This window comes from Nerophis lumbriciformis, linkage group LG07 (genome assembly GCF_033978685.3).
Source record: "Nerophis lumbriciformis linkage group LG07, RoL_Nlum_v2.1, whole genome shotgun sequence".
Taxonomy (NCBI): domain Eukaryota; kingdom Metazoa; phylum Chordata; class Actinopteri; order Syngnathiformes; family Syngnathidae; genus Nerophis; species Nerophis lumbriciformis.
In genome coordinates this window covers 39,439,739-39,453,393 of record NC_084554.2, presented here as the reverse complement: position 1 = coordinate 39,453,393, position 13,655 = coordinate 39,439,739, and the positions used below count along the sequence as shown (strand labels likewise).

Here is a 13,655-nt window from a genome sequence, read left to right as displayed (position 1 = left end):
CCTTGCCTCTGCATTCATCAGTAGTCGGCGTGCTAACTTTTTGTCCAATGCTCCATTCTCTGGCTACGAGCATGAAGTGTTCGGTTACCGTGTCAGCAAAGTCTCAAAGCATGCGACTGAAGAAGAGTTAATTTTGTTGACTAAAAATGTCCGTCTTAGGTATCGTCAGCAACCTATTTTCCCCTGACACAATAGAACCCCAATCAAAACAAATGCACGTTGACTAAAAACATGACAAAATTAATTGGCAATTCAGTCAATGAATAAAAACAAGACAAAAACCAATCCTATTTCATTTCGTCTTTAGGTGGGTGGTACAAGTTAGGAATCTGTCCAATCACAGTTGCATGTAGGCGAGGGGAGGGGACTGAATCACTTAGGGCAGGGGTAGGGAACCTATGGCTCCAGAGCCAGATTTTGGCTCTTTTGATTACTGCATCTGGCTCTCAGATAAATCCTAGCTGACATTGCTTAACACTATAAGTGATGAATAATTCCACTGGTAATCACAGTGTTAACAATAACCATGTATCAATCAGACTACAAAGCCATCAGCAAAACCATACAGCACCAGAAGTCGCATTAATGGTAAGAAGTGTTTTATTTATTATTGGTTACCTTCAGAATAACTGTTATTAAAAAGAAAAAGACACTTATTATACCGTATTTTTCGGAGTATAAGTCGCTCTGGAGTATAAGTTGCATTTTTTGGGGAAATTTATTTGATAAAACCCAACACCAAGAATGGACATTTGAAAGGCAATTTAAAATAAATAAAGAATAGTGAACACCAGGCTGAAAAAGTGTACGTTATATGAGGCATAAATAACCAACTGAGAAGGTGCCTGGTATGTTAACGTAACATATTATGGTAAGAGTCATTCAAATAACTATAACATATAGAACATGCTATACGTTTACCAAACAATCTGTCACTCCTAATCGCTAAATCCCATGAAATCTTATACGTCTAGTCTCTTACGTGAATGAGCTAAATAATATTATTTGATATTTTACGGTAATGTGTTAGTAATTTCACACATAAGTCGCTCCTGAGTATAAGTCGCACCCCCGGCCAAACTATGAAAGAAACTGTGACTTATAGTCCGAAAAATACGGTACTCTAAAAATTTTGGTCTTACTTAAAAATGCACACATTTAGTTGTATTCAGAGTTAAAGAATATTATATGTCTCACGCGGAAATACATTTTAAAATATTTGGCTTTCATGGCTCTCTCAGCCAAAAAGGTTCCCGACCCCTGACTTAGGGGATCCAATCAGAGCTACTGTCTTTGTAAGTTAAAGTACCAATGATTGTCACACACACACTAGATGTGGCGAAATTATTCTCTGCATTTGACCCATCACCCTTGATCACCCCATGGGAGGTGAGGGGAGCAGTGGGCAGCATCGATGGCCGCGCCCGGGAATCATTTTTTCGTGACTTAGCCCCCAATTCCAACCCTTGATGCTGAGTGCCAAGCAGGGAGGTAATGTGTCCCATTTTTATAGTCTTTGGTATGAATCGGCCGGGGTTTGAACTCACAACCTACCGATCTCAGGGCGGACACTCTAACCACTAGGCCACTAAGTAGGTTAGGCATTTCAGTATGTCTTCTACACCTGGAAGAGAGACAAGGGAAGACATATGGACGGGCTTCACCTTTGCCACGGTAGACAACAAGACACCTTGTAATCCCTGTCCTTTGATTTTCTCTGGTAAAGATACAACTAACGTGAAGCGCCGTCTGCAGGCCAACCATCCAGACAGCTACGCAACAGTAAGTAGGCCAAAGCTAATATTTCGAACTGAATTACTGGTACTATTAAAGAGAGTAGAGCAGGAGCAAGACAGCTTACTCTACCGCTACTTTTGTTGTACACCATGGGCGATCTTTTCCGCTAATATGACAACCAAGATACCCGTACAGTGAAGGGAATTATATATATATAGTGCTTTTCTCTAGAGACTCAAAGCGTTTTGCATAGTGAAACCCATTATCTACATCTTTAAGCTACATTTATACCAGTGTGGGTGACACTGGGAGCAGGTGGGTAAAGTGTCTTGCCCAAGGAAACAACGGCAGTGACTAGCAGAGGTGGGTAGAGTAGCCCGAAATTGTACTCAAGTAAGAGTACTGTTACTTTAGAGATTTATTACTCAAGTAAAAGTAGGGAGTAGTCACCCAAATATTTACTTGAGTAAAAGCAAAAAGTATGTTGTGAAAAAACTACTCAAGTACTGAGTAACTGATGAGTAACCTGTTCGTTTAATGATGACAGCAACAAATAATGCACAAAAACATAAAAATAGCAATGAGCAAATTCAGAGCCAGGAATATCTCTTAAGCAACTAAAACAATAATATATGTTAAATAATAATACCATCCATCCATCCATCTTCTTCCGCTTATCCGAGGTCGGGTCGCGGGGGCAGCAGCTTAAGCAGGGAAGCCCAGACTTCCCTCTCCCCAGCCACTTCGTCCAGATCCTCCCGGGGGATCCCGAGGCGTTCCCAGGCCAGCCGGGAGAGATAGTCTTCCCAGCGTGTCCTGGGTCTTCCCCGCGGCCTCCTACCGGTCGGACGTGCCCGAAACCCCTTCCTAGGGAGGCGTTCGGGTGGCATCCTGACCAGATGCCCGAACCACCTCATCTGGCTCCTCTCGATGTGGAGGAGCAGCGGCTTTACTTTGAGCTCCCCCCGAATGACAGAGCTTCTCACCCTATCTCTAAGGGAGAGCCCCGCCACTCGGCGGAGGAAACTCATTTCGGCCGCTTGTACCCGTGATCTTGTCCTTTCGGTCATGACCAAAGCTCATGACCATAGGTGAGGATGGGAACGTAGATCGACCGGTAAATCGAGAGCTTTGCCTTCCGGCTCAGCTCCTTCTTCACCACAACGGATCGATACAGCGTCCGCATTACTGAAGACGCCGCACCGATCCGCCTGTCGATCTCACGATCCACTCTTCCCCCACTCGTGAACAAGACTCCGAGGTACTTGAACTCCTCCACTTGGGGCAAGATCTCCTCCCCAACCCGGAGATGGCACTCCACCCTTTTCCGGGAGAGAACCATGGACTCGGACTTGGAGGTGCTGATTCCCATCCCAGTCGCTTCACACTCGGCTGCGAACCTATCCAGTGAGAGCTGAAGATCTTGGCCGGAGGAAGCCATCAGGACCACATCATCCGCAAATAGCAGTGACCTAATCCTGCAGCCACCAAACCAGATCCCCTCAACGCCCTGACTGCGCCTAGAAATTCTGTCCATAAAGGTTATGAACAGAATCGGTGACAAAGGGCAGCCTTGGCAGAGTCCAACCCTCACTGGAAACGTGTCCGACTTACTGCCGGCAACGCGGACCAAACTCTGACACTGATTATACAGGGAGCGAACTGCCACAATAAGACAGTCCGTTACCCCATACTCTCTGAGCACTCCCCACAAGACTTCCCGGGGTACACGGTCGAATGCCTTCTCCAAGTCCACAAAACACATGTAGACTGGTTGGGCAAACTCCCATGCACCCTCAAGGACCCTGCCGAGAGTATAGAGCTGGTCCACAGTTCCACGGCCAGGACGAAAACCACACTGTTCCTCCTGAATCCGAGGTTCGACTATCCGGCGTAGCCTCCTCTCCAGTACACCTGAATAGACCTTACCGGGAAGGCTGAGGAGTGTGATCCCACGATAGTTGGAACACACCCTCCGGTTCCCCTTCTTAAAGAGAGGAACCACCACCCCGGTCTGCCAATCCAGAGGTACCGCCCCCGATGTCCACGCGATGTTGTTGCAGAGTCTTGTCAACCAAGACAGCCCCACAACATCCAGAGCCTTAAGGAACTCCGGGCGGATCTCATCCACCCCCGGGGCCTTGCCACCGAGGAGCTTTTTAACTACCTCTGCAACCTCAGCCCCAGAAATAGGAGAGCCCATCACAGATTCCCCAGGCCCTGCTTCCTCATAGGAAGACGTGTTGGTAGGATTGAGGAGGTCTTCGAAGTATTCCCTCCACCGATCCACAACATCTGCAGTCGAGGTCAGCAGAGCACCATCCCCACCATACACGGTGTTGACACTGCACTGCTTCCCCTTCCTGAGGCGGCGGATGGTGGTCCAGAATTGCTTCGAAGCCGTCCGGAAGTCTTTTTCCATGGCCTCCCCGAACTCCTCCCATGTCCGAGTTTTTGCCTCCGCGACCGCTGAAGCCGCACACCGCTTGGCCTGTCGGTACCTGTCTGCTGCCTCAAGAGTCCCATGAGCCAAAAGAACCCGATAGGACTCCTTCTTCAGCCTGACGGCATCCCTCACCGCCGGCGTCCACCAACGGGTTCTAGGATTACCGCCACGACAGGCACCAACTACCTTGCGGCCACAGCTCCAATCGGCCGCCTCGACAATAGAGGTACGGAACATTGTCCACTCGGACTCAATGTCCAGCACCTCCCTCGTGACATGTTCAAAGTTCTTCCGGAGGTGGGAATTGAAACTCTCTCTGACAGGAGACTCTGCCAGGCGTTCCCAGCAAACCCTCACAATGCGTTTGGGCCTGCCAGGTCTGTCCGGCATCCTCCCCCACCATCGCAGCCAACTCACCACCAGGTGGTGATCGGTAGAAAGCTCCGCCCCTCTCTTCACCCGAGTGTCCAAAACATGAGGCCGCAAATCCGATGACACAACTACAAAGTCGATCATGGAACTGCGGCCTAGGGTGTCCTGGTGCCAAGTGCACATATGGACACCCTTATGTTTGAACATGGTGTTTGTTATCGACAATCTGTGACGAGCACAAAAGTCCAATAACAAAACACCACTCGGGTTCAGATCCGGGCGGCCATTCTTCCCAATCACACCTCTCCAGGTTTCACTTTCGCTGCCAACATGAGGTTGAAGTCCCCCAGTAGAACGAGGGAATCACCCGGGGGAGCACTCTCCAGTACTCCCTCGAGTGAATCCAAAAAGGGTGGGTACTCTGAGCTGCCGCTTGGCGCGTAAACGCAAACAACAGTCAGGACCCGTCCCCCCACCCGAAGGCGGAGGGAAGCTACCCTCTCGTCCACCGGGTTGAACTCCAACGTGCAGGCTTTGAGCCGAGGGGCAACAAGAATTTCCACCCCAGCCCGTCGCCTCTCACTGCCGGCAACGCCAGAGTGGAAGAGAGTCCAGCCCCTCTCAAGAGAAGTGGTTCCAGAGCCCTTGCTGTGCGTCGAAGTGAGTCCGACTATATCTAGCCGGAACTTCTCCACCTCACGCACTAGCTCAGGCTCCTTCCCCCCCAGCGAAGTGACGTTCCACGTCCCAAGAGCCAGCTTATGTAGCCGAGGATCGGACCGCCAAGTGCCCTGCCCTCGGCTGCCGCCCAGCTCACACTGCACCCGACCTCTATGGCCCCTGCTATGGGTGGTGAGCCCATTGGAGGGGGGACCCACGTTGCCTCTTCGGGCTGTGCCCGGCCGGGCCCCATGGGGACAGGCCCGGCCACCAGGCGCTCGCCATCGTGCCCCACCTCCGGGCCCGGCTCCAGAGGGGGGCCCCGGTGACCCGCGTCCGGGCGAGGGAAATCTGGGTCCTTGGTTTGTGTTCTTCATCGAGGTCTTCGAGCTGCTCTTTGTCTGATCCCTCACCTAGGACCAGTTTGCCTTGGGAGACCCTACCAGGGGGCATAGAAACCCCCGGACAACATAGCTCCTAGGATCATTGGGACACGCAAACTCCTCTACCACGGTAAGGTGGCAGCTCAGAGAGGAGTAACTGATGAGTAACCTGTTCGTTTAATGATGACAGCAACAAATAATGCACAAAAACATAAAAATAGCAATGAGCAAATTCAGAGCCAGGAATATCTCTTAAGCAACTAAAACAATAATATATGTTAAATAATAATACATTAAAATAAAAAAAAATAAGGCAAATTGAGCCACAATAACTTAACAGCACCATAGGCTCAGTAGGCATTGATTGATTGATTGATTGAAACTTGTATTAGTAGACTGCACAGTACAGTACATATTCCGTACAATTGACCACTAAATGGTAACACCCCAATAAGTTTTTCAACGTTAATCAATTACTTAATAAATGACCAAGTCGAGGTGATCTACCTCATATATACATATACATACACACACATATCATATATATATGTATATACATACATTTATATGTACAGTATATAATTTATGTTTATTTATTTTGCCGTTTTTGTTCACATGTTAAAGGTGTTTTAATGAATACACATGCATGTTTAACATATAGATTCCTTTTTTCATGAAGACAAGAATATAAGTTGGTGTGACCGCCTGGCTCTGTTTGATTGGTCAAACGTCACCAGTGACTGCATCTGATTGGTGAAACGCAGCCATGCATAGATACTACTTTGAAGGTCTGTCTGACAAACCAAAACAAACAAAGCGTGCATTAACAGATCGATAAAAATCAGTAGCGAGTAGCGAGCTGAATGTAGATAAATGGAGCGGAGTAAAAGTAGCGTTTCTTCTCTATAAATATACTCAAGTAAAAGTAAAAGTATGTTGCATTAAAACTACTCCAACTATCCCAAAAGTTACTCAAGTAGATGTAACGTAGTAAATGTAGCGCCTCTGGTGACTAGGATGGCGGAAGTGGGGTTTGAACCTGGATCTGGAATAGATTTTTTAACCTAAACTTTAGTTTTATTTGAATAAGTGTTGATGTCAGCAGGATGTAAGTCGTAACGGTTGTCAAAGTACACATGAGACTTGTTTGTCGTTGCCTCTTTAATGCTGTTTATAAAAAAAAGTAGATTAAAACAGAAAAAGTCTGGACCTTTTTGAAAGTCCTGATTACAAGAAGCATGGTTCTTGTTTGTGTGAAGTCTAAAATCAGAATCAAGTGACCCACTAATTGAGTCGAGCCAACAAAGTTGTGATTGTCATTGTTGCTGCATGTGGTGCAGGAAATGGTTCTTGGAGGAGAATTAGCGCCGTAAAGGACATGAAAAGCAACGGACAATTTTGCCATGATTAGACCTTCTGCTGACTCAGCTGAGGGGCCGCTTCATTTCTCCATGTGAATAATCGGGCTCTAGGTAGGGGAGCCCATTAAAAATGGACGATCGGAACGAGCCACTGTTGAATCCGTGCCAGCACCGAGGACACGAGTCCTTCCTTAGAGGCTGAACTGAAAAATGGAGGTTAATAATACAAATTAGTACAAACTATTTCTTTAAAGAACGAAAAACTTTGGGCAAGCACGGCAAAACTCTACTTTTAATGCCCTCAAAAAAAGAGAGACGGATTACTCAAAATAGGTTCTTGGTTCCAGAAGCGGCAAAACCGTTTCAGTTGGCTCAGTGCCAGCTTCCTCTCTCAAAGTGTTCAATTAGAGCGTGACCGCACAACAACAACATGGTGTTGGAGGAAGAAAAGACAACAAATTGCACACTGACTGGCTAAAGATAATACAGATGGCATAATTATTGAACAGGAACGCACACTGAGGGTGTTTATTTTAAAACACGGTATTTCCAATATCTTCTGCTTGCTTGTGAATCTGGATCTTCTTCCAGTATCGATCGATTCCATTAAGTGCCTTTAAACAAACTCTCTGACACTTCGTTGCAAAGAGAAACTTTGAGCTGCAGTCAATCATAATCACCTCTACCACCTCACTTTTTGTTCAAAACATCATAAAAACACATCAATCCCTGTATGTTTAATAGCATCATTCAAGGTTCAGAAGGTTTTTACTATAACACGGGTCTTCTACCAGGCCAAGGACTCTAAAACTGATGGAGAGAAGGTTAGCCATGACCCCTTACTTATATAGCTGGCTATATATGTATAGCCAGCTGGCAACTAGCGCCTCAACCGCTTGTTGCCAACTGGCGTGCTAATTGCTAGTGAAAACTAGTGTGCTAACTGCTAGCTGAAAACTAAAATAGTTTATTTTTACCTGCCATCTAGAGCACTAATCGCAAGCTGACAACTAACGCGCTAATTGCTAGCTGGCAAATAGAGCGTTAATCACCAGCTGACAACTAGCGCGCTGATTGCTAGATAGCAAATAGTCCTCTCATGGCCAGCTGGCTACTGAAGATTCAAGATTCAAGATGCTTTATTGTTGCCCATTCTTTAACATGTACAAGACACATAAGAAATGAAATTTCATTTTTGACACAGTCCCACTAAGAGCAGACATACGTTACAAGGGGACAAGACGGGACCGCCAACGGATCAGCCACTTAGGGCGCTCCTTAAAAAAGGTGGGAAAAAGGTGGGAAAAAGGTGACATTGGGAAAGGGGGAAGAGTAAAAAAAAATATCAGTCTAAGGCTGGACCCTCAGGAGGGGACCAGACTGAGTCCGAGGAAAAAACCTTACATTGCATAGCACACATAAACATGATACATGTAATCACAACAACTTGCAACAGAGGGGGGGGATTTGGGGCCCTGGAGGCCGTCTGCCGCTATAAAGCGCTACTCAGCCATCCACAACCCCGGAGGAATTAAGCAGTGGTGAAGGCGTTGATTGGGGGAGGGGCGGTTGCGTGCATGTATGCCCAATTAACTTGGGTGAGATGTTGAAATGTTTTTGTGGTCTGGGGCCGATCTCAAAGTTCGACACCAGGTGTTGTTGAAAAAAAGGAAGGTCAAAAGCGTCCGTCGTTGAGGAGTCCTCGGGGGAGTTCTTCAGAACAGCCTGTTCCTGATAGCATCAAGGCCATTCGAGGGAGTCAAATCGTAGATTAAGATGTTGTTTTCTTCGAGCAGTCAAAACAATGACCTGCCTGCTCTGTGTCCGTGCTGGATCTCTCAAATTCAATTTAATTCTTCCTTCTCATCAAGCTTCTCCAAGATGAGATCCATTTTGCGATTCAAATCAGAAATTGCCCCAGTCTGTATTCCCACAGCTCGACCCAATCCTTCCATTGCTATGAACAGCCGTTGGGCTCCTTGAGTGGCTGCTATCGTCTTCCGAATTTGACGATACACCAGAGCAATTCCCAGACCAATCAGCAGGTGCCCCGCAATCACGGTTCCAAATAGGTAGATGTCTTCCACGTCCTCGATGGAAAGGCCTGAGAGGCACATGAGGAATCTCTCAGGTACCCCGCAGCAATGGTTCCATCAGGGCAGCCGGGCTCCCCCGAACCTCTTTTCCTTGTCGAAAAGACTTTGTCAATTGTGTCGAGAGTCCAGCTGATCAGATCCATGTTTGATATTTAGATTTGAGGACAGCGCAAAGAAAGAGGCTTCAAAAAAGTTCAGACAAGACGAGGACACACAGAAAGTAAGCAGGGAAGGAGGGAGCGGAGAAAAATGCGACCGCCCTCACCAAGAGGCAAGACAGAAAAGTCGGTGTTAATCGCTAGCTGGCAATTAACACCCTAACTGCTGGCTGGCAACTAGCGCACCCATTGCTTGCTGACAATTCAGGCATCAATCTCTAGCTGACAAGTAGAGCGTTTATCATTAGCTGGCAGTTAGAGTACTAAAATGGCTACCAAGTAAACAGAAACAGAATTCTGGACGACAGCAAAAACTTACGGCGTCCACAAAGTACATCCGTACATGACATGACAATCAACAATGTCCACACAAAGAAGGATAGCAACAACTTAAATAGCCTTGCTTGCTAACACAAAGCAGGTGTGGGGAATAGCGCTCAAAGGAAGACATGAAACTGCTACAGGAAAACACCAACAAAACAGGAAGGGCCACCAAAATAACAGCGCAAGACAAAAACTAAAGCACTACACAGGAAGACACCAACAAACTCAAAATAAGGCACGACGACCTGGTGGAGTGCCTCCGGAATTTTTTATGAAAAAAATGTGCCTTGCCTCAAAAAAGGTTGAAAAACACTGCCCTAGCTGATCGCTAACTGGTAACTAGGGCTCTAATTGCCAGCTGGTAACTAGTGTGCTAATTGCCAGCTGGCAACTAGTGCGCTAATCACTAGATGGCAACTGGTGTGATCATTGGTAGCTGACAACTAGTGCGCCAATCGCTGGTTGGCAACTAAAGCGCCAATCGCTAGCTGACAACTAGGGCATTAATCGCTAGCTGACAACTAACGTGTTAATCGCTAGCTGGCAACTAGTGCGGCAATCACTAGCTGGCAACTAGAGCTCTAATCGGGCAACTGGCACGCATATCGGTAGTTCCCAACTAGCGCGTTAATTGTTAACTGGCAACTACAACGCTAATCGCTAGCAGATGACTATTGGTGTTACTCGCTGGCTGACAACTAGAGCGCTATTCGCTAGCTATCTTTAATGCTAACATGAATATAATACCATCATTATTTATATGTAATTATTTATTCACATTCAACTGCATGACAGTGTGTTGGCTCAATGTTCATGTGTGTTTACAACATTTACATTTGTGGAGAAATTGCAGTATCTCTGCAGACCCCCTGGGGATCGCAGACCCTGTTGAAGACCTGTGCAAGATAGTATGATGTTTCAGGGCCTGAATGAGATGTAGCAAAAGGGTTAAAAAAAGAAACATGTCATCTGTAGGTTTTCACATGCATGCCTAAACAGCAGGTGGCGCTATAAGCCTGAAGAAAATCACATGTGGAAAATCCACCACAATAACAATAGTAGGTACTGGTAGGTGTTTTAATTTGTTTAATCTAAACAAAACAAAAAGAGACTTTTTCACAAAGTGATTCAGAGCTTTTCTTCATGTCACTCACACATACACACGAGTGATACGGGGATGACTTTCATTAAGTGTTGTTAGACAAATCATTTGTGCTTGTCAATCATGACGCCTAACAAGAAGTTAAGAGGCCCTCTCACGTAAGTTTCAGGCGCCTGTTTGTACAAAACCCAAAACCAGTGAAGTTGGCACGTTGTGTAGATTGTAAATAAAAACAGAATACAATTATTTGCAAATCCTCTTCAACCTATATTCAGTTGAATAGACCGCAAAGACAAGATTCTTAATGTTCGAACTAGTAAACTGTGTTATTTTTATGCAAATATTAGCTCATTTGGAATTTGATGCCTGCAACATGTTTCAAAATAGCTGACACAAGTGGCAAAAAAGACTGACAAAGTTGAGGAATGCTCATCAAACACTTATTTGGAACATCCAACAGGTGAACAGGCTAATCGGGAACAGGTGGGTGCCATGATTGGGTATAAAAGCAGCTTCCATGAAATGCTCAGTCATTCACAAACACGGATGGGGCGAGGTTCACCACTTTGAGAACAAATGCCAGAGCAAATTGTTTAAGAACAACATTTCTCAAACAGCTATTGCAAGGAATTTAGGGATTTCGCCATCTAAGGTCTGTAATATCATCAGAAGGTTCAGAGAATCTGGAGAAATCACTGCACGTAAGCAGCAAGGCTGAAAACCAACATCCCTCAGGTAGTACTGCATCAAGAACCGACATCAGTGTGTAAAGAATGTCACCACATGGGCTCAGGAACACTTCAGAAAACCACTGTCAGTAACTACAGTTCGTTGCTACATCCGTAAGTGCAAGTTAAAGCTCAACTGTGCAAAGCGAAAGGCGTTTATCAACAACACCCAGAAACGCTGCCGGCTTCACTGGGCCCGAGCTCATTTAAGATGGACCAATGCAAAGTGTAAAAGTGTTCTGTGGTCTGACGAATCCACATTTCAAATTGTTTTTGGAAACTGTGGACGTCGTGTCCTCTGGACCAAAGACAAAAAGAACCATCCGGATTGTTATAGGCGCAAAGTTCAACAGCCAGCATGTGTGATGGTATGGGGGTGTATTAGTGCCCAAAACATGGGTAACTTACACATCTGTGAAGGCACCATTAGTGCTGAAAGGTACATACAGGTTTTGGAGCAACATATGTTGCCATCCAAGCAACGTCTTTTTCATGGACGCCCCTGCTTATTTCAGCAAGACAATGAAAAGCCACGTGTTACAACAGCGTGGCTTCGTAGTAAAAGAGTGCGGGTATTAAACTGGCCTGCCTGTAGTCCAGACCTGTCTCCCATTGAAAATGTGTGGCGCATTATGAAGCCTAAAATACGACAATGGAGACCCTGGACTGTTGAACAACTTAAGCTGTACATCAAGCAAGAATGGGAAAGAATTCCACCTGAAAAATGTGTCTCCTCAGTTCCCAAACGTTTACTGAGTGTTGTTAAAAGGAAAGGCCATGTAACACAGTGGTATAAATGCCCGTGCCAACTTTTTTGCAATGTGTTGCTGCCATTAAATTCTAAGTTAATGATTATTTGCAAAAAAAAAATTAAACTTCTCAGTTCAAACATCAAATATCTTGTCTTTGCAGTCTATTCAACTGAATATAAGTTGAAAAGGATTTGCAAATCATTGTATTCTGTTTGTATTTACAAGTTACACAACGTGCCAACTTCACTGGGTTAGGGTTTTGTAGAACTGAGTGTGAATGAAAGAAGTGTTGAAGATGTGTCTAATAAATGCTTAATACAGCGGGTCTGGGTTAGTGTTTTGCAGCTTGTTGATTCCAATCAAAAAGCGACTCCCAGGTGATCTACTTCACTAAATTAACGCTGATTGGGCCTGATTTTGTCACTTCAGAACAACAATTGAGCCTCACAGGAGATCAATCAGCAGTGGCAGAAACAATGGCAGGATGGCTTTGGTGTCCCAATACTTTTGTCCCTCTCTCGCCCCCAGGCATCGTGTCGCTCATATCCCTCGCCGTCCTGTCCTACGAGCGCTACTGCACCATGATGGTGCCCAACATGGCCGACGGCAGAGACTTCCGCCCGGCGCTGGGCGGTATCTGCTTCTCGTGGCTCTACTCGGCGGCGTGGACCGTGCCCCCGCTGCTGGGCTGGAGCCGTTACGGCCCCGAGGGTCCGGGCACCACGTGCTCGGTGGACTGGCGCTCGCAGACGGCCAACAACGTCTCCTACGTGGTGTGCCTGTTCGCCTTCTGCCTGCTGCTGCCGTTCGGGGTCATCGTGTTCTCGTACGGCCGGCTGCTGTACGCCATCAGACAGGTAAGAGCACCAAGTGGCGTTCTGAGTCCTTGCGGTTCAATAGCGTGCGTAGGAAAGTGACGAGGTCATCTTTTCACATTCAAGTTAAGCATTATTAGCATTAAACTATTTATCTGCACTGCAAAAAGTCAGTGTTCAAAAACAAGAAAAAAAAATACAAAAATTAGGGGTATTTTATTTGAACTAAGGAAAATTATCTGCCAGTAGAACAAGAAAATTTTACTTTCCCAAACAAGTAAAATGAGCTAACCTCAATGAACCCCAAAATACCTTAAAATAAGTATATTCTCACTAATAACAACTGTACTAATATATGAGTGCATATTTTCTATTGTTTCATTGAAAATAAAACAGCAAAGTCCATTTAGCTGTCATCTGTTTTATTATGAGACACAATTGTGTCAAAGTCATGATTTTTTTTTTTCATGCTTGAAATAATAAATTATTACTTTAAAAAAGTAGTTTTACACTTGTGAGTGTTGATGACACAGCTTTGCATCAGTTGATATTCTAGTTTCAAGCATGTTTTACCCAATATAGGTCATTAAATCTCAGCAACAAGCTGTAATATCTTACTGAGATCACACTTAAAACAAGTAAAACACTAACATAAAATCTGCTTAGTGAGAAGAATGATCTTATCAGACAGAAAATAAGCAAATATCACCCTTATTTGAGA

General features: G+C 45.5%; 1 protein-coding gene across 1 annotated transcript in view; it reads left to right on the top strand.

Moving 5' to 3' along the window:
- Positions 1-13,655, top strand: part of tmtopsb (teleost multiple tissue opsin b) — a 63,527-nt gene that overhangs the window by 23,033 nt on the left and 26,839 nt on the right. Inside the window, exon 2 of the mRNA XM_061965138.1 lies at positions 12,648-12,976. Within this exon, the coding sequence (XP_061821122.1) occupies positions 12,648-12,976 (329 nt within the window). The remainder of the gene's footprint in view (positions 1-12,647; positions 12,977-13,655) is intronic.